Source organism: Macrobrachium nipponense, chromosome 32 (genome assembly GCF_015104395.2).
Source record: "Macrobrachium nipponense isolate FS-2020 chromosome 32, ASM1510439v2, whole genome shotgun sequence".
Lineage (NCBI taxonomy): Eukaryota > Metazoa > Arthropoda > Malacostraca > Decapoda > Palaemonidae > Macrobrachium > Macrobrachium nipponense.
In genome coordinates, this window is record NC_061094.1 from 34,907,726 (window position 1) to 34,928,163 (window position 20,438).

At 43.9% G+C, this 20,438-nt stretch overlaps 1 protein-coding gene across 1 annotated transcript in view; it reads left to right on the plus strand.

Moving 5' to 3' along the window:
• Nucleotides 1–20,438, plus strand: part of LOC135207340 (E3 ubiquitin-protein ligase listerin-like) — a 350,507-nt gene that overhangs the window by 288,097 nt on the left and 41,972 nt on the right. The window contains exons 12-14 of the mRNA XM_064239051.1: nucleotides 16,823–17,021; nucleotides 17,171–17,334; nucleotides 17,619–17,810. Of these exons, the coding sequence (XP_064095121.1) occupies nucleotides 16,823–17,021; nucleotides 17,171–17,334; nucleotides 17,619–17,810 (555 nt within the window). The remainder of the gene's footprint in view (nucleotides 1–16,822; nucleotides 17,022–17,170; nucleotides 17,335–17,618; nucleotides 17,811–20,438) is intronic.

Here is a 20,438-nt window from a genome sequence, read left to right on the forward strand (position 1 = left end):
ATACTCACGGAGATCATTCCCCCTCTAGACCTAGTAGCTTACCTGACTCAATAAACTCTTTCACCATCTCACTCATTCCGATTCTTTCTATATTCTCCCTGTTTCAAACTGTTAAAGTGCTGATAGCCTAGGCAAGGTCGCCACAAATGTTACGGACCCCGAGATCTCAGAGACAATGTTACGGCCTCTGAGGGAGGTCCGCTTCAGGTTTGATATGAAATAATAAAAAAAAACTTATCAACACAAACAGTTGAAACTGGGGATATGAATATAGAAAGAAACACTAACACAACAAAGATTTATTTACAAGCTTACTAACAATGGTAAATGCAGAATGGTATCTCCTATTTACATAAACAGATAGAATCTTACACTGCGTGAACTGGGGGAAACAGTGAGGTAATAAGAATACTTGCTTAACAGTTTGGCACTTCGAAGAGGTGGCTTCATGAAAGTAGAGCGGCAATTGCAGTCGTCCTCTTGCCTCCGTATTGCAGAAAATAGTCTATTCATAAGGCAGGAACTCTCCCCTTTTCTTCTCCGAAGTCTGCTCAACGTAGAGACAACTCGGCCGTCACACCGGAAGACGACTAGACCAATATCCAACCAACTGTCGAACAACTTCTTTTGATTGATACTTCGTTGGTTCCTTTTTCTCGTATCTCACGGAAGATCTCTGCTGCTGCTGATCTCTCACTGATAATCTGATCTGTGGCTCTCTGTGACTAACTGGTGATCTCTCTTTTACGATCTCTCTCTCTCTTACAATCACTGCTCTCCAAAGTTCGTTGGTCGTATTTATACGGCACTCTGGGGGCGGAGCCTACGGCGAACCTCACCGACTCCAGGGATTTCTAGAACTTCTTAGATGAATCTAGACGAGGTATTGCATCAGAAATCGCGGCGTTTCTCACGTAACGACGAGATCCACAACACTCCTGCCGATTCTAGAACCATCATGATGACAGGTACCTCCAACACATTGCGCCAACGCCTCCTTGCTGCCGAACTTCTCGAAAATGCGTTCTCCTTTCCATTAACTTTCTTTGCTATGAAGCAATTACCATCACACTTACCGCCCACCAAAAGTAATGTTAAGAGCGAAGGTTTGTTTCGTATATGAACAAATGACAATTTTTTAACCAATTTATATTTTTCATAACTTACAAACCTTAGGTCTTAACATACAAAGACCCACCTCTAACCACCCCTCTATCAACTAACCTGGGTTGGAAGAATAACTAACGGGGTCATGAGTTAAAGAGGGGTATGTGGGTGGCTCCACATATCTCGTGACCAAGCACAGATGCCAATAGTCCCTTGCATACACAATTATTTTAAAATTTACTGGTTTCCAGCTGGCGCTGAGTATTTATCCTAATTTTAAGACCTCAGGTTTGTACGTTACGAAAAATACAAATTGGTTAAAAATTTGTCATTTTTAGGTGGAATAACATGTTGCAAGTAAACTTATTGTGACAATCTGAACTATATAACTAGCATTATTAGTTAACAGTGATATAATATCTTGTAATAACTGGAATTGTGGCTTACAGGCAATACTGTAGAGAGTTACTACTGAGCTTTATTACTTTTTCTTTCTCACACATTATTCTCATTGGTATAATATTGAAATCTTGTGTTGTTACTACACTATTCAACTGTTAATGTGTTAAGTAATAAGAATAATAATAATAATAAGTATTAGACTAATAAGCAATAATAATGATAATGATAATAAAGTAAAAGTGTTTGGAAACCAGTATCCAACTACCAAAATGTCTCTTCTTCATGAAAGTTACTTTTCTCTCCATCCCAAAATAATCATTTGTGTTCATTTTTTAAGCATATCCATTGTAAAAGTATAATTTTGTTTAGTCCTGCTGACAAACAAACAAACCAGGCATAACCTAAAATTTTGTTGTTCCGATACGTAATACAAACCATCGGTCCTTTAACAATAGGAAGTAGCTAGCGGCAGCTGGAACGGTCGTAAGCTTCGAACAAGGGGAGAACGGTAGTTAACTGCTTGTCCGACAGTGATGGTAAACAAATCACTTTTGCTTTCGGCCGCGGGTGTGAAGGACGTGTTCGTCATCGCTCTCTGCCCGCTTCATCGTCGTATGCTTTGTTTATATTGTGTTTTCTACTAATGGTTTGTTTGACTTGAAAATGAAACTGTAAGTACACTGTTTTCATTTTCATTACTTAATGATGAACCAACATGGAGCTATCGCCGTAGATGCGGCGATTTCCTCTCTTTTCATGAATTGAACCCTTGAATTATGTCTCGGTGCCGAGGCGGGCGCGCTCGCGCCGAGTCATGTATTTTGGGCGAAAGTGTGTAATTGAAATGTAAGTACTTTTTTCATTATTTTTGCCCTGTGCGTTCGTTACCGAGAGCGTGATTGCGCTCGGCACGAGCCTTTTATTTTGTATGATAAAATGCAATGAAAGTGGATTCGCAATACAGTATTCTTTTCATTTTCATTTATTTATTTGCATAAATTTAATTTGGATCAATTTTCGCTCTTACCCGGGAATTGATCCTTACGATTATTTTCTGTGAAAGTGAAATCGCAAGTGCAGTATTCTGTTTCATTTTCATATATTTTATGATAGCATCATATATTTGGATCAAGTTTCCGTTCTTACCCGGGAATTGATCTTTTCCCCTTTAAGTTCTATGAAGTGAATCGCAAGGGCAGTATTCTGTTTCATTTTCATATGCTTTTCAACTGCGTGTGCGGGGGTGGGGGAAGCGAAGGTCTGCCAGGAAGTCGTCGGAAAGCTCTCCCGCGACTCCCTTGGTATCCGATTCTTCGTCTTCCTTCCTGCCCCCCGCTCAGCTTCTTCGTTGTATTTTGTATTTGGGGTCTTCCTTGCGTTCGGGGTGGGGCATGTCTTCCCCCCGTGCGTGAGGGAACCCCTCTTACTAATCTATCTATGCTACCGCAGGTGCTACATCCGTGGGAGACGACCTTGGACAGGTATGGTGGACCACCGCGGCGGCAGGGCGTGCCTAGCATCCACGGGCTGCTGCAGCGTCTAGCGATGGTCTGGGGCGGTCTCCACTACTACCACGGCCGCTTATGCTGCTCCCCCCCCTCCTGGTCTACACTCCCCATGCTGTGTCGGTGAACGCCGTCTGCCGCTACTAGGGCCGCCGCCGTACCGAAGGGGGTTGCCGCCGCCGCCGTGTTTTCTTCGTGCCTTGCCTGCCCCAGACTTTCCGCTGTTCCAGCAGCTCGCCCCTTGGACCGGCCGCCAGTACCCAGGTTCCGCTGGCAGCCGATAATTCTACGGGCGATCGCTGGGCCTGCCGTACCTGCCGCTGATGTGATTCCCGCTGCTGATGTATTCCCGCTGTTGGCTTGGCTGTCCCTTCTGGGTCTACCGCTGCCGCTGTTCCTGCCGCTCCTGAGCTGGTTGCTGTTCCTGTCGCTCCTGGTTCCTGAGCCTGTCCATGCTGGTCCTGCCACGGTGTGTCTTCCCCAGTCCAGGTCCTTCCGGACAGGTGCAGTCGTGCCGTGTTGCTTCGGCAATAGCCCCGGCTCCGGCCTGGATGGAGGACCTGACGACTGTCCTGCGTGAGCTGACGAGTAAGAGGAAGAAGAGGAAGCTGTCATCTTCGTCTTCATCGTCTGCTGCTGCCTCTTCCCCTTCGACTTCTAAGGCCATAAGCCGAAGAAGAAGAAGGTGAGGAACCCCTTGTCCAGCCTTCCTCACCCGGCTGCGCGGCCTCGGTCCCTCGACGTCGGAAGGCCCATTGTAAGTGCCCCCGAAGGAAGAATGGCCCGCCCCTGCCCCCCTGGGTAAGAAGGGGGTCTTGCCGTCGAACTTCCTTAAGGCCCGGGCCCACCCCGCGGGGACCCTGGGTCCTCCCTTGGCCGCCTTTCGGGAAGCGGGCCCGGCGTCCCGTCCGAAGAAGAATAGACGGGTGGACCAGGCAGGAGTATCGGTTGAGCTCTGGTACTTGCCTGCTCCTGGTGCGTTGAAGCGGGCGATGCTGCTACGCCCAGGTTCCGGCTTCGGTCTCGGTGTTCGCGAGAAGATCCCGCCTGTGGGTACGTTCTCCCTCGGATAGGACCGTGCAGGCCAAGTTTCGGCGCCAGAGTTCGCTCGGCGCCAAGACGCGGCACGGAGCAGAAGGCATGGTGAGAGCCGACCTCAGGTGACTCTCGCCAAGGCCAGCGCCGCTCTTGCAGCGACCAGCTGGTAAACCAGGGTTTTCCCCCCTAAGAAGGCTCCTTCCGGGACCTTCTAAGGGCCCGTCTCGCTCCGGCGATTCGGGGAGCTCTTCTGCTGGTCCTTCTGCTCCCTCGGAACAGGGCCCGTCTCTTCTTCTACCAAGGAGAAGAAGACGGGGACCAGAGGAGTACCAGCTTCGGCTGGCACTTCCTCGCCTGGTTCTAGCGGTTCTGCCGCTAAACCAGGATCCGCCTCGGCTTCTCGTTAGCGAGAAGTACCGAGTGGACGGTCTCCCCCCTGCGGGAGACCGTCCAGCCAAAGTCTTGACACCCGAGCTCGCTCGCCGTCAAGACCGAATGCGCGGAGCAGAAGACTGGCGAGAGTTGTGCAGACGACTCTCGCCAGGCCAGTGGACGCTCTCGCAGCGACCAGCTGGCTGCTCGGTTGACGTGACGGTCGCTGACCAGCCACGAGTTGAGGTGAGGAAAGGGGTCCCCGCGTCGTCGGTACCGAGCCACGGCTGGTACCAGCGGCTCGACGCGCCGAGAGGACGCTCGCCGGTCTCACCGCGACAGCGAGCCTAGCAGGTCACCTGACGCCGCTCCCATCGGGACCGGGCGGAGACGGTAACCAGCAACAGCTCGCCTGACGCTAGAGATCAGCGTCGACGTTCTCAGCCGAGCCTCTCGCCCCAGGCGAGCGGCAAGGCTAGGCCTGCTGCTCGATCGCACCGCGGGTTGACGATCAGCAGCAGCCCTCCAAGCACGCTGGTCTGCCAGCGAGCTAGGGGGGAGCGTCAGGTCTGCCTCTCCTGCACCTTCAACCTCCTCGGGCTATACACCGGGAGGAGCGAGGTACCTATGAGTGATCGCGAGAGGTGCGCCGCTCGGTGATCCCGCTATGACGCCGTATGGACCAGGCACGGTTCTAGGACCGACCAGGACATACGCGCAAGTAGCTGGAGGCGACCGTCAGGGGTCTGCCGCTGTTCCTCCTTCTGAAGGAGGAGTATCTCGGGATCTGTTCTTGCTGGAGGGACTGGACGGTCCTACTCCGCAAGACGCGGTTACTCCCGAGATACAGAGGAATTTGCAGAAGTCATTAAGCTGATTCGTCAGCATAATGACCTTGCGGAAGGATTGCCGCTCTCACCAGCAGAGCCCACGTCTCTGCTCGAGTCGTTTTGGGGCCCGAGAGGGAACCCAAACCGACGGTGGGTATGGCCGCGATCTTGGAGCTTGCCGATTCTGTCTCGAACCAGAGTCTCTCGTCTCCGGACAAGAAGGCTCTCTCAGTTCTGGCCGGTCGATCAAGCTACTTCCACCTCCTCTACTGCGACAGCGGCGTTTCTACGTGTCTTCGGACACCGTATTTAAATACTCCTTCGGTCCTCCTGAGAGGTTTCGACCTCGACGAGGACTGGAATGAGTCGGAGGACGGTATCGGCTCTCTCCTGTCAGGTGTCGATCTGCACCCCACCCAGACGACGTTCACAGTGGCGGCAGACCCTTACCTCAGTGAGGAGTTCGTAACCCTCCTCGGGAAAACGTTTGTTCTCCTGACGATACGTTTTCCCAGACTCTGGAGAGGCCATCGCCGCAAGGCGATGGCTGCTCCTACTCTCTCCAACTGCTAGTTCCACTGGGAAGGCGAGCGAGTATCCAATTCCTCCCCCATTCCCTCTCTCCTTACGGCTACGAGGGAAAGGGGAGGGATCCTACAGAGATTTCTCTGTAGGATCCCACGTTGGGGACTGCGCTACCGGGGGGACCTTCAGGTCCTACCTGACGTAAGCCCCGGTCGTTGAGGAGGGATCCTGCCCCATTCTCGATTTCTACGGGAATCTAGAGGACCACCAGCCGATATCGTTTGACGAATTCGGTGGGGGGGGTTTCGCAGACTGCTTAGAATTTCACGGAATTTCTAGCGCATTCAGAGTGTTCGAGTTACGATCTCCAAACACTTAGGCGAGACCACGGTCCAAAGTGAGCGAGACGAGAATCCCCGATTATGTTACACGATAATCGGGAACCTCGCCTATGCTCGAATTCCTGGAATTTCTAGCATTGGGAAGAAGACTGCTGCTGAAAGAAACTTTCTCACAGTAGGCGACCAACCTGGAATAGAGAAGATCGGACTGGAATATCCAGTTTGGCTTGAACTATCGTCTTAGTATTCTGTTCACCATTGAAGCTTTCCTTCGAGGAAGACTTCTCCTTCACTCTCTTTGAAAGAGATCGAAGGTGGTCGATCTCCAATCCTTATTTTATTTTGTTTTCTTGAAGGAAAGAATTTAGGATGGAGATCGTTGTTCAGAATCCTACAAATATACTACGTATATTAACCTCGCGACATGATTCTACTAAGCAGTTGAATTGTCCGAGGGGTAGGCGCATATCCTAGTTAATCTACGGATTGCGACTTAGAAGAGAAGTATTCTAATTGAACTGCAACTCGGGGTTGCCTGCAACCTCCCAGGAGTTTTCAGTTTCAATTTTATATACTTATGGTTTTGTCACGACAACACCATTTCAACTTTTATATTTACCGAAATTCGTTTCGCCTAAATATAATTGCTCGAGCATATCTTTTATGCTCGGTAGTTTTCTAGCCGAACGCATTCCTTCGTGGAATAATGGATTACCTGGCAACTCAGGATGACGAGTCAGCGAGAGCTCAGGCTCAACTACTGCGTATTGAACTGCCTGACAGCAGCTCAGTATCAGCTGGGCCTCCGAGATGCACGGTCAGTTATGTCTCTCTCTCCCCTGCTTTGATTGACTACCGAACCGTATCTCTGCCCAACAATCATGGACTTAGGTCGCGATTAACGGGGATTCTCGCAATAATGAAGGACCATCTACTGCTGTGACGCTAGATTCCATCGCCTTCGACATTGCGAGAATTTTCAACAGAGATATCTCTTGGACTCTTTCATCTTTCTTGTTTACCGCACGGTAACAGAAGTCTGGTACAAGTCTCCCGCTGCATCACACTGCGATAATGCGAATGATTTTGCAGACATCTGAGTTTGTCTTCAAAATATCTCGTATTCGTAGGTGTACAATTGTTCATTGTTCAACCCGAATTACAAGATGTGGCAGAAGACATCGCCTACTCTCCGACCCGACAGCTCTACTTCCAAATGTTCAGCCCATGAGAAGCAGTTCTTCAGGCGGCTTTCCCCTGTGTTTTCATTACTGAAGAACGCCCCGCTTTCATTGCAACTACGACTTCTCACCGGACAGCAATGAAATAGCGGTTAGCGTTTTCAGTCATTTGTAAGCACAGGTTATGAATCTTGAGAATCCCTTCTCTCGATTCGTCTGTGAAGACGTAGGTTGCATTCAATATCTACCTTCGTCTTCAACGGTACATAGTGTTGTTTCTCCTTAGCTGAGATTCAACAACCATGAGATGTTTTGCCTTCAGGGACCTCGGTCTCTAGAAGGCAATTGACTTTCGCCTGTTGGGCACATGCCTTAAGAGAATCATCACCTCGCTGTCCGGCATTGGTGACAAACAAATACATTATTTGTTTGGTCTCTCGGCATAACCCTTTAAAGGCGAAGGTCACGTGACTTACTCGGATGCTTGGACAACTTGCCTCCTACCGAACGCAGTCAGTCGGCAGCTGTCAGAGCGCCTGAGTCAGTTACGAACTACGCTGTTGACTTAGTTCGGTTGTTACAGAGCAATCATTACTTCGTTTTAATAGCTTGTCACAGTACCCATACCATCGACACCCACTGGAGTGTCGGTGTCCTATCCACTACCGAGAACTTCGCTGCATGGGGATAGGAGGATGCGAGAGACTTCGTGGCAAACGGACAGACCAGTATGGGTACTGGACATCACCGAAGTAGAGAAGAGGGATAGGTCATGCGACTATTTCCTTCTTTTCCTCTGAGGAACTGCATGACTTCTCCTGCGAAGTCAAGCATCCAGGGGATGGGGATCCGTGACGCTCGATTTCGTACCGAACTTCGTAGCGAAGGACTCAGAACCCTTCTTCGGTCCCTGACGATTGGTTCGAGTCGTTCACAATCCCCATCCCTAATGGACTTAACCGCCTTCGATGCGAACGGAGATGCTGCCTTGTCCGCAAGAATTCCTTCTCCGTGGCGCAGGTACTGAAGGCAGGGGTCTGGTCCAACCAGACCACATGCCCTTCCTTCTACCTTCCGGGATATTGCCCACAGGTCCTTGGATCTTTTTCCTTGACCCGTGGTGGCTGCTCAACACGTTGTGTAGCGAACCCAGACCCTCGCAGGCTGAACAGCATCGAGTCCTGGTGTGACCGTAAGAATGGATGAGTGAATGAGAGTGTGACTGGCTCCTCTTCCCATCTTTTTCTTCCCCTCTACCTGTGGTTAGAGGGACACGGTCGTCACCCTGCTGGATAAGGACAAGATGCAGGTGAGCTACTCAACAGAGCCCCCATCTATCCCTTTCAACTTTCACCTAGGGATAGGAGTATATCCACCACTTCCAACAAGGGGGAGGAGTGGATGCCGGCTTGAGACAATCCATACTTTATGTTGCCTCTTGCAAACAGGAACAAGTTCTTGCTTGCTGGTACGAAGAGATACGCTTGCCTCTCTCTTAGTACTCGGCCCAGAGGTCTGACCATTGATCCTGCGGTGCACACCCCGATCAATCGGACAGAGGCTTGGATCCCTCCCTCGCTCTTACGACCAGGGAGGCATTCCAGGGATGGACGAACACCAGTCTGTTCATCAAAAGACTCAGATTCCTCCCACCAAGAAGTGAGTCTTCCTATTGTTAAAGGACCGATGGTTTGTATTACGTATCGGAACAAATGACAATTTGTCGAAAATTGCATTTTTCCTAACTATACAAACCTGAGGTCCTTTACATATAGTCCCTCCTCATGCCACCCCTCACTCTGCGTATTTTGCATGGGCCAAAAGCAAAAGTGATTTGTTTACCTCCCGGACAAGCAGTTAACTACCGTTCTCCCCTTGTTCGAAGCTTACGACCGTTCCAGCTGCCGCTAGCTACTTCCTATTGTTAAAGGACCTCAGGTTTGTATAGTTAGGAAAAATGCAATTTTCGACAAATTGTCATTTTCACCACTTTAAGGATGATATACACCTTAACCACAATTTGTGCATTGGCATAATGAATGTATGTATTAAGCATGCTAAATATGAGGTCTAATATAGAATGTAAAAGTTGTGTAGATTACACATTTAACCTGTGACCTCTTTTTTGCACATTTTCTTTAGTGAAGCACACTGACCAAGTATGAAGTTTGTCATATAGTTGACTTATAGTTTATGCTGCCACACTCGCCTGTATCAGACCAGTTCCAGGTTATGACGTGTGTTATTCTTTAACCGGCTGTAGGAAGAAGAAAGGAAAAAAAAAAGAGAAAGGAGGAGACCAGCCATTTCACTCATTATCTCTTGGGCACAATCATCTTAGGCAAGATACAAACTGTCCCCCCAGGGGCACTGGATGAGCGTGTGACACAACTTGTTGGGCAGCCACCATCAGACCCAAGGAAAAAGTGTCCAAGGACCTGTGGGTAATGTCCTTCAGGAAAAGGAAGTGAATGTGGTCTGCCAAAGCCAGGAACCAGCATTCAAAATCCTATGAACAGACAAGTTCTTCTTAAATGCCAGAAAGGAACTCATTTCTCTGATGTCATCAGCTCTACCCTGCACAGACTCTGTGACAGAACCATAAGCTGAGGAGTATGCCTGCTTAATCACTTCATGCAGCTAGAATGAAATGGTGTTCTTGGACACTTCCATTCTGGACCGACCGATGCTAACAAAAAGTCTATGACACCTAGGCCTTAGGTGACTAGTCCTTTTCAGATGGCAGGGCAGAGCTCTGACAGGACAAAGCAAAAACTCCTGCGGACTGCTCTCCACAAATTCATTCAGGGAGAGAATTGAAAATGAGGCATATCTGCCATCATGAGCTGAAGGATTTTGAGTCTTATCTACAAATTCTGGGACAAATTCGAAGGCCACAGACCCCAACAAACCCCGGTTTGTGTTTAGTGTCATAAACTCAGGCCATGAAGCTATCCAACTTTCTTTAAGGAAGCCAAGGCCAACAGGAAAACTGTCTTTAGAGTCAGATTCCTGACTGATGATCAATGTAGTTGCTTGAACGGAACTCCAGTGAGACTACTCAGGACCAGAATAAGATCCCACATCAGAGGTTTGAATTCTCTTGGTGAGCAGGACTGTTCGAAACTCTTGAATAACATCGAGATTTCCCAGGATGAAGAGATGTCCACACCCTTCAGGCGCAGGACCAAACCCCAGGTAGCCCTATAGCTCCTGACAGCTGAGACAGAAAGACCTTTCTCGTTTCTGAGAAAGATTAGAAAATCTGCTATCTGTTGACTGAAGTTTCAAGTAGAGAGAAACCCTGTGGACGACCTCAATCATAGTAGATGGCTCACTTGCCCTGGTAAACCGCTGATGAAGACCTCTTGAGATAGCTGGAACATCTGGCCCGCTGCTTTACGAGAATAGCCTCTCGCTCTCAGGAGACACTTGACAGTCTCCAGCCATGAAGCGATAGACATCCTACCAACTGGTGGAACCTTGAGGCTGGCAAAGGTTGTGCCATGGGGGAAATTTCTCTGGGAACCACTGACAGAAAATACAGGAGGTCTGGGAACCACTCTGCCTGTGGCCACAAAGGCACCACCAAGGTCATCCTGAGATTCCTGAGACTCATTACTCTGTTCAGGACCTGACAGATTGACAGATGAGGCAGATTGGAGGGAAGGCGTACACCTCGATATTGTCCCAAGGGTGCTGTAGAACGTCCTCTGCCAGAGGAATAGGATCTGGGACCACCGAAAAGTAGACTTCCAGCTTCCTTTTGAAGCGAGTGGCAAAGAGGTCTAACATGGGTCTTCCCCAAAGGTGAAACAGCCTGTCTGCTATTTCCTGATGCTGAGACCACCTCGAACCTAGGACTTGACTCCGACGACTTAAGCTTGTCTGCCACCACATTCCTCCCTCCTGGAACGTAGCTGGCCATGAGCTCCACAGAGTTTGTTAATTGCCTCTGGTGATCCGAGTGTCAATGAGTGGAGCTGGTTGCATAAAGAAATCGTCTTCTCCAACGAACAATTCTGAGATCATTAATAGAAGACCTCTAGCTTCTATCAAAGAGAAGAGGTCTAACATAAGAGGTCTTTCCAAACAGACAGAAGAGATAATAGGTTACCCCAAGGGGATGTCCTATGACAAAATACTCAGCACAGATGCATTCTAAATATCATACTGTCAGCTTGTGCACGGTCAAAGTAATTGCACTGTAGACCGGGAAGAAGCCCTTGAGCTGCCCAGGAAACATACATCTCCAACAGAGGAGATGTTCTATGAGGTGATGCCTGATGATTACATACGATCATTATGCTACTCATCAGAGGAGACATCCTGTGATGATAGGACTCGTCCCCTGGCCCCCTTTGACTAAGTAACACCATGCTGACATTGCTGAGCTATGCATCATTAGAATTCGCGAACAGTTATGAACCCCTATAAAAACGCTGAAAATGGTCTATTTTACCAGTTGAAACTCAAGAAAAACCACTAAAAATTATTATACCTGGTTTTTAAAATAGCTTTATCACAAAAAAGGGATTTTGACAAAGGAAAAATCTATTTCTGGGTGAAGACCTGTGTCCCCCAGTGAAATGTACCTATAGCACTCATTTCTAGGTATAAATAAATGCTAAATATACCAGAGAAAAAAGCCATATGGAATGCCAGAGTTACTACCTCTGGATCGATCACCCTCATAGGGTTTCGGTATAGCATCAGGGGCGAGTGGAAGCCACTTTCACAGATACCTTGCCAATTAGGTCTCTCCTCTCTCAAAATCACCTGCTAGAGAGGTGCCGTTACAACGGCTGAAATTGATAAAACAAGCTAGGAATTTGTGGATATCTCTCATAGAAAAATACCATGAATAGGTGAATTTCCCGCGAATAATAGGTAGATATGGTCCAGAGAGAAATCCATGAGTCTGTGTATCCAGAGAACGCGAATACTGGGTCCCACTGTACTTCGTAGATGAGAACACCAGGATATGAGTTACATTATTGATCTGGTTACTTGGATGAAAAGGTAGATAAAGCTAGGAATTGAACCCAACCCAATCCCAAACTCTTGAAGAATGAGAAAATCTTCTTGCAGAATCAAGAAGCAGAAAATCTGGTAATTTGAAAAGTAGGCCCAAAAAAGACATAAACTCAAATCAGCTGGGCTAGGCTAAGAACTCCAACACTTAGGCTGGGATAAATATGTTTGAACAATCTTGGGTAGGCCTATGACCCAACCACCTAGGCTAGCCTAAGTCGGTATAGGAAGGTTTGAACTAGCTCACTCATTGTAGGCTAGGCTAGGCTAGCCTAAGAACTTATCCACTTAGGCTTGCTATGCTAAGCCAACCCAATCACTTGCAAGGTTAGGAACTCAACCACTTAGGCTAGGTTAAGGTGGTTGAGGTCATTTTGAATTAGTTAGGCTAGGCTAAGAACTCAACCACTTGCTAGGCTAAGCACTCAACCCTTAGGGTAGGGTAAGATGGTTAAGGCATGTTCAGCTAGCTAGGCTAGGCCAGGCTAAGAGCTCAACTACTTGCTAGGCTAAGAACTCAACTATTTGGCTAGGCTAAGATGGCTAAGGCAGGATTGACTAACTAGGAAAGGTCAGGCTAAGAACTCAACTTATAGGCTACGCTAAGATGGTTAAGATAGGCTCGACTAGTTAGGCTATGCCAGGCTAAGAACTTGACCACTTGCCAGGGCTAAGAACTGTCACTTATGCTAGACTAAGTCAGAAAGGCCAGCAGTTCCTTATCCTTCCTTCGCCCTGAAGTCTGCTTGGTCTAGACTCAAGTACCTAGTCAGAGAATAGGTCTGAATCCCAATGAAGGCTGGAGGGCTTAATTGAATGAATCCATTGACTTGTTCTGGAGGATGTCCGTCAGTCCTTTGCTGTGGATAAAAGGTATTGCCGAGAATGTGCCGAATTACTGTTGTGTAAGTCATCATGTCTTCCACCAGAAGAACCTATGCTCTTGAATAATGGAATAATATCCTGAATTTACCTTGACAAAAAAGAAACTAGAACGTGGCTGTGTGACGAACCACATACGTGGACGTGCAATGAACCATATATATGAACATGGGATGAAACATGTATACGGACATGGATTGAATCACATACATGGATGTGGGATGAATCACACACCTGAATGTGCGATGAATGACGTACATGGATGTGCGATAGACCACTTACATGGACGAGTGATGACATATGTACACAGTTGTGTGATGTAGAATGATCTACAAGTGAACATCAGGGAGAAGACCACCCATGCCTGGAAGTCTCTCGACCCTTTACTCTGGAAGATGCATGAAAAAAGTAGGACCTCCATCATGTACACAGACGTGCGATGAATCACTTACAAGGTCATGATATGTAGAAAGATCAAAGTGAAAATGTCAAGGAGAAGATCACTCTTTGCCTAGAAGTTTCTCAACCCCTGACTCTGGAAGGCGAATGGCGAAAGTTGGACCTCCATCATGTACATGGACCTTCAACCCCTAAATTGGAGCCCTCTCATCATGTGACGAACTCGAACAGGCTGAGGAGACGAAGAACCAGCCTGAGAACTCTGATGCAAAGGGAGATCAACACAGACTGGAAAATGTCCATGTACTTGAAGGGGAGAGTCACATCCGTGCTGGGAAGATGGTGAAACACCTCTCTCACTCTCGGAGCAGCCACAAAGTCCTGAATTCTCCAACATCTGAGTGGGAGGAGGAGGAGAAGGCAATGGAGCCCTTGCCCTACAATGCTTCCTGCTTGAAAACATTGGGACACCTCCGATGGGTAGACAACCGACTGCAATGACATCATGGACGAGGTTAGGAGTGGTGTCACAGCATCAGGTGGTGGGAGAGACATCACTGAAGCTGACATCACAGGTGCAGAAATACTAAGAGTAACATCACAGCATTTGGACTGGTAGCCCGAGGCAAAGGCCTCACTGATGGCGAAGATGGTGAAAAGGTCTTCTGTTGTCACCTACAGCAACTGGAGGGCCTCCCCAGGACGCGCACATGTGAAAAAAAAATGAAGAATTTACCAAGAAAATCCATCGCCGAAGGAAGTGGAAGAGAGATTGCCCCTCACTTGAATGCAGTACCGATTGAAACTATGCTGTCAAAAGAAGCCATGATGTCACAGGCCCATCTGTGACATCACACAGCAGACTACTCTTACAGAGGAGAGAAAACAATGAGTGCAAGTGCAGAAAAACATTAAAACAAGACTGTTCTTCAATTTTATTTCATATGACAAAAGAAAGTACCAAGTCAAACATCATTGAATAACAAAATATCAGAGAGAGAAGATATCCACACATTGAAAAGCTGTCTGTAAGGTTGGTATCCCTGCATGACGATGCAGTATTGTCGGCTAGCAAGAAGGAGCTCCAATGCGAACAAGGAACACACCCCTGACAGGACTGACTGGGATCTAGACTTTCTTCACAGCACCAACGAGCATACCAAGATTAGTGAAGTGGCATCTCTGTCAGAGGGAAGCGTAGCAGAGGGGCTCCCAAGTTCTGAGCGGAACGCCGCCGCTGCCAGACTTCAACATGAAAAGTAGGGCTGACATGCTCTCTCCCTCAGGAAAGAAGACATGTTCTATCCTGTGAGAGTGAAAAGAATCCTATTTATCTGTAAGGATAAAGGGAATAGAGTGAGCCATGCAACTCACGCCCCTCCCTCACCAAAATGATGGGAAAGAGATGAGACAGCAGTCTTGACTGGTCCTGCAAGCAGACAGGAACAACATAACCAGAGGTCGTCCGCCATTAAAATTCGTGCTGAAGAAGTTTATGAATACTAGTATGCTAGACAGCGGAATCCCCTTGGGAGATGGACCAGCATTACACATAACACAGCCGATGATGAGGCAGAGGAAAAGGTGTTAGGCACATCTACGTACTGCAATTTACATCTGTCCCAAAGGAACGTGAATATGGGAATCTTGGAAGGCCATCTAAAAACATTGATGCTCACGGGACTTCTTGGTTGGATAGATATGAAAGAAATCACGTGGTTAGGTATAAAAAAAAAAAAAAAACGGTTTGGGGGTAGGAGAAGCAAAGCAAAATTCTATTTTCCAAGGTGATTAAAGAAAGACTTGACACATCACGAGGTTCCAAACCCAGTCGGTGACCAGCTTCCATCTCGTATATGCATGAGTTGCCAGATGACACAGGTTCCTTGCTCTTACAATCTTTGATTGTTCTTTAACTTGTTTCCAGTTAGCACTAGAAGATTATTCAATTGTTAATACCAAAGGTTTGTTTAGCTATGAAAAATACAAAAATTGATTAACAAAAGTTTGCTATTTATTTTTAGAATACTATTTGTACCCTTTACTATTAGTTTAATTGACAGTACAGCAGACCCCTCACAAATAGCTAGAATCTGCGAATAGTTGGAACCCCTATAAAAACACTTAAAACTGCCTATTTTGTTAGTTAAAACTTGAGGAAAACCCACTAAAAATGTTTATACCTGGTTTTTTATAGTTTGATCACAAAAAGTGCATTTTATGATGAAATTGATAAAAAAAACCCAGTAATTTGTGGATATTTTTTATAGAAAAGTACCGTGAATGGGCGAATTTCTCATGAATAACGCCCGTAGAGGAATCTGCGAATATGTGAGTCCATGAATCTGGAGTCTGCAAATACAGGGGCTTCACTGTAATTAAACTATTTGACTTAGAAATCTCCTGATCAAAATGAATTAGTACTCAATTCAAGATATTCTTTTTAAGCAAAAAAGAAGTAGTAATCAGTTTTGTTATCTTGCTTTGCTAAAGAATTTATTTTATATATATTGGTAGGTCACTGCACAGGTGTAATTTGGAACTTTCATAATAATATGTTTTTAAACATGGTGTCATATCTTCCAAACTCAAGATCAAAATTTTGAGAAAGGTAAGAGTAAGAATGACAAGAGTAAAACAAATATAATTTCAAACTTTGTATGAATTTGTGATTATAATTGAATAGGTATAATTAAATATGAAAAATTGCTTTTAGCTTGTTTGAAGTATTTAAAGTAAAAGAAGTACTGTATTATAATTTCATGTAAGCTTTTTCTCTTTTGTGTGTTCTATAACTTAATTCATTAATATTTCTGCTCTTTAAGAAAATCTAGATACTAGTGACCTCATAATGGAAGGTTGAAAGTTCCAGATATTTGCTGTACTGTTCATTCGTTTTTTATTGATTTTTTTTTTTGGTTGACAATGAGAGAGGAACTATGATGTTTATTAATTTTTTTTTGTGGTTGATAATGAGGGAGGAACCATGATTTTTATGTCCTTTGTGGTATGATATGTTCTACTCCACATGTGTGTACTAGTTACCAGCAGTTGTAACACTTGTTAACAATGTAGAATATCTTGTTTAATTGCTGTTTTTCAGTGCATACTCATTTTCCAAAATTATAAGCACTATAGTTTTATGTAGTGAAGCATAAACATTGCTCAGTTATATACAAGAAAATAAATTGTTTTGACAATTACAGAGTATTGGCAAGGAAACTGTTGCTGGAACCTTTGCCTGTGCAGTTTGTAAATGCATAGGATGTGTCAGTGAGTTTATGGCAAAACTCCCAACACTGACTGAAAAAGAGAAATATCCTTCAAAGCTTGCTGACGACTGGAAGGAATTCTTTTCGCCATCAGTGTACAGCCCAATCATTCCCATTTTTGTTGAAGTTTCTGGTAAGTTTGAAAATGTATTTGTGAGTGTATCCCAAGTGTAAAATAGTTGATAAAGTTGCTGTAACTTTTGGGTTTTGCAAGTTGTTTAAAAGTGAAACATAATTTGCTTAAATGTATTCCCAAAGATGAGAAAAAATATTTTTTTTCAGAATCATTTAGACAGTTACCAACGGTTATTTTGTATGGTGTGTGCCGGGCTATTTGCATCGGTGTGTGCTTTGCTGGTGAAGAGGAGCTTCTGAATCACAACTTGCCTCCAATTTATAAAGTAGAGGATGCAGAAGCTGAACTGAAGCTTCCCGACTCTCAGCAAGTGAGCAGTGTTATCACAGTAATTTATGATAGGAAAATTTGTTCTTTGTAGCTAAGGGAATTTCAAAACTATTAATCATTCTATGACCAGATGTACCTGAAAATAATTTTACTAATTTTTCATTTAATTTTGAAGGATCTATGTATACCCATATAATAACATTATGAATGTCTCTTTAAGTTAAATAAATATAATTTTCCTTCAAGTATTGTATGAGTAATGAATCAAGGAATGTAAACTCACATTTTATTTTCATTTTTATTTAATAAGTTTTTATTTTGCAGGTTCTTTTAAATCACTTGATGCCACTCCTTGAATCCCCTCATCCTCCAAGTCAGTTTTCTGCTTATAACTTGATCACAACTATATTACCCAATGTAATGGAACAGTGGGAGAAGAATGAGGTTGACGTAATTGACACTGATGATATGCCGCAGAGGCCTCTACCCTATCCAATCACAAGAATCATAAATGAGGTAAAATTTTCTTTGTGTTTTATTTTCAGAATTGCTGTGCTGTGTTGTAAAAATATTCAGGATTACAATGAGAATGTATTCAAGTTGTGGTGTTCCTATGAGGTTTATAAATCTTTTTGTAGGCATGGTTTCATTGGCATCTCACAAAGAAAGAACATTGTTTTAAAATGACTGGAGTCAGGGGCAACAGTAATTGGTTAGTAGAATTTTATTGGTTATTAAAGTTTGAAATAACTGAGTCACATTTATGGACTTTCATTAGGTTTACAAAAAAGGATTTGTTTTTAAATGATTGATGAAAATTAGATTAAGAAAAAGTAGAAGTTGAACAGGTAAGTGGGAAGAGTCTAATGGGAATATTAAGTAAAAAGTAAACAGCAGAAAGCAGTTTAGCTCAGAAGCAAAGGGTCAGTACATGCAGCATCCTGTACAGGACTAGCATTTGCATGGGATATTTTTGTGAGAGAAAGAAGCCATGAGCATATACTGAAGGAGATATTCGTGCTAACTCTATTTCCTGTCACTTTTAATTTTAAAGATCTCATTATTATTACATAACAGGATCACAAGTTAAAGAGGGGTATATGGGATGCATACACAATTTTTTAACTTTACCGGTTTCCAGCTGGCGTTAAGTTATTTATCCTAATGTTAAGACCTCCGGTTTGTTAGTTATGAAAAATACACATTGATTAAAAATTTGTCATTTTTATCAATTCTCTTACTCATGAAAAATTGTTGTGATTGACTTTGTAGCAGTTCCATTACGTCTATAGTGCTTTTATGTATTTACGTAATAAGTTTATGTGATATACTAGAATAGTATGGTCTTGTAAACTTACTATGAAATTTTTGTAAAGGATTTTGTGAAGTGTAATTCCAGGACAAGATAGGGGATAAGTAAGTCAAGAACAGCTCTATGCGAGTTGAGAATGTTAACAAAATGGTCTAGTCAAACTGTCAACATTGTCAGTAATAATAAGGCGTAAATGAAAGAAAAGTGTAATGTCTTGTAAACGTTGTTGCTTAATATTATGTGGTAGAATTACAGTTGAGTTGCTATGGTATGTTGGTGATAGTTTTTGAAGTAAAAGTGATTATAGAATCAAATCTTGGATTGATAATTCATGTGGGACAGCATCACATAATGCACAAGTGAAAGTCAGTATGTAGATTAAAACAAAATAAAATCCAGCAGAATCACCAGAGCTGATGATTACTGATATTTAATAGGGAACAGTGTGAGTTTACAGATTTAATGTGAGGATTTATAGTAAATTTAAAAATGAAAATAAGAGAAATAATTTGTCGTTATGACTTTCTGGCCAAGTTGATCCTTTGACATTCCACCGACATCAAATGATGTCATCCTGTTCCCAACCCTTGAGATTCTGATGATGTTAAATGACTTCATACACTAAAAGGTTTTGCCAAATTTCAAGCACATTTTGACTTTTTTGTTTTGTTATTTTACATTTTTGAAATTGATACAATGAAGTATAAGCATTCAGATTCAAATGTACAACAAAATGTGCTTTGTAACAAGGACAGTACATTTACAGCAAAGAATAAGAGAAAACTATTGATACAGCTGTAATTGGTCAGAGAATGCTGTGCTGCACACAGATTTTAGGAAAACCCCCTCCGAACTCAAAGGGTTAAAATCCTGTGTTTTGTTTTAGTATGTGTATATAGAATTACTGCCTTACTAGCTATTGAAGAAACTGCACCAGCGGTAAGGATAAAATACATTTACTTTGTTACATTTGAAGCAAAATATTTTTTTTTGGCATTCCTCCTCTTGATACTTGTAAATCTGTGTCTTCTTACCAAATTTGTATTTCATTTTAGAGTTATAAAATTTATCGAAAATCTAGAATTTTGGGATGGAGAAACTCCAGATAGGATTTTAAAAAAAATTATAGTCAACCCCTTTTACTCAAGGTTTATATTCTCAGACTCTTGGGATAAGCTGTTGGTGTAATTGCCTTATTATATTCATACTAATAGGACATTGAAAATGAAAATATGAAAATACTTCCTTAAAACGCAGTAATATGTAATACAGTAGTTTTTGCAAAGTAGCTTGAACTTCAAACCAGGTGACCAGAAGCATTATATTGTAGTTACTGTATAGATCAGCTGTGAGGAACTGCACTGTACAAAAAAACTATGTGCATTGTGCAAAGTCTTACATTAAATAGTATATTTCATGCATCTTAATATGTTGTATAAGTGAAGTTACATATAAAATAACTGAACTCTCTGGCAATAGATGTGCTTTCATGTAGGTATAAGGAGGGAATGGGGATGGCAGTAGTTAATCCCAGCATAGCTTGTTATTTAAAAAGAATGGTACTTGTAATAAAAATTACAATACACTCCTAAAAATATTTTAAAATCTTCTAAGAGACCTTGAAAACTAAAGAATATTTGATGGGTATATTAATATACTACCTAAAAAAGATCTTCACAAGGAGTTGGATAGTTAATATATTCCAAAAGGAATAGAGGAAAAGTAGAGTGCAGGAAGCAATACAGGTGGGTTCTAAAGAAACAATACAAAGAACTTTGGTACCATATATGTATAGTTTCATGCATTGTACACCATAAGTAGGAACCCCTATG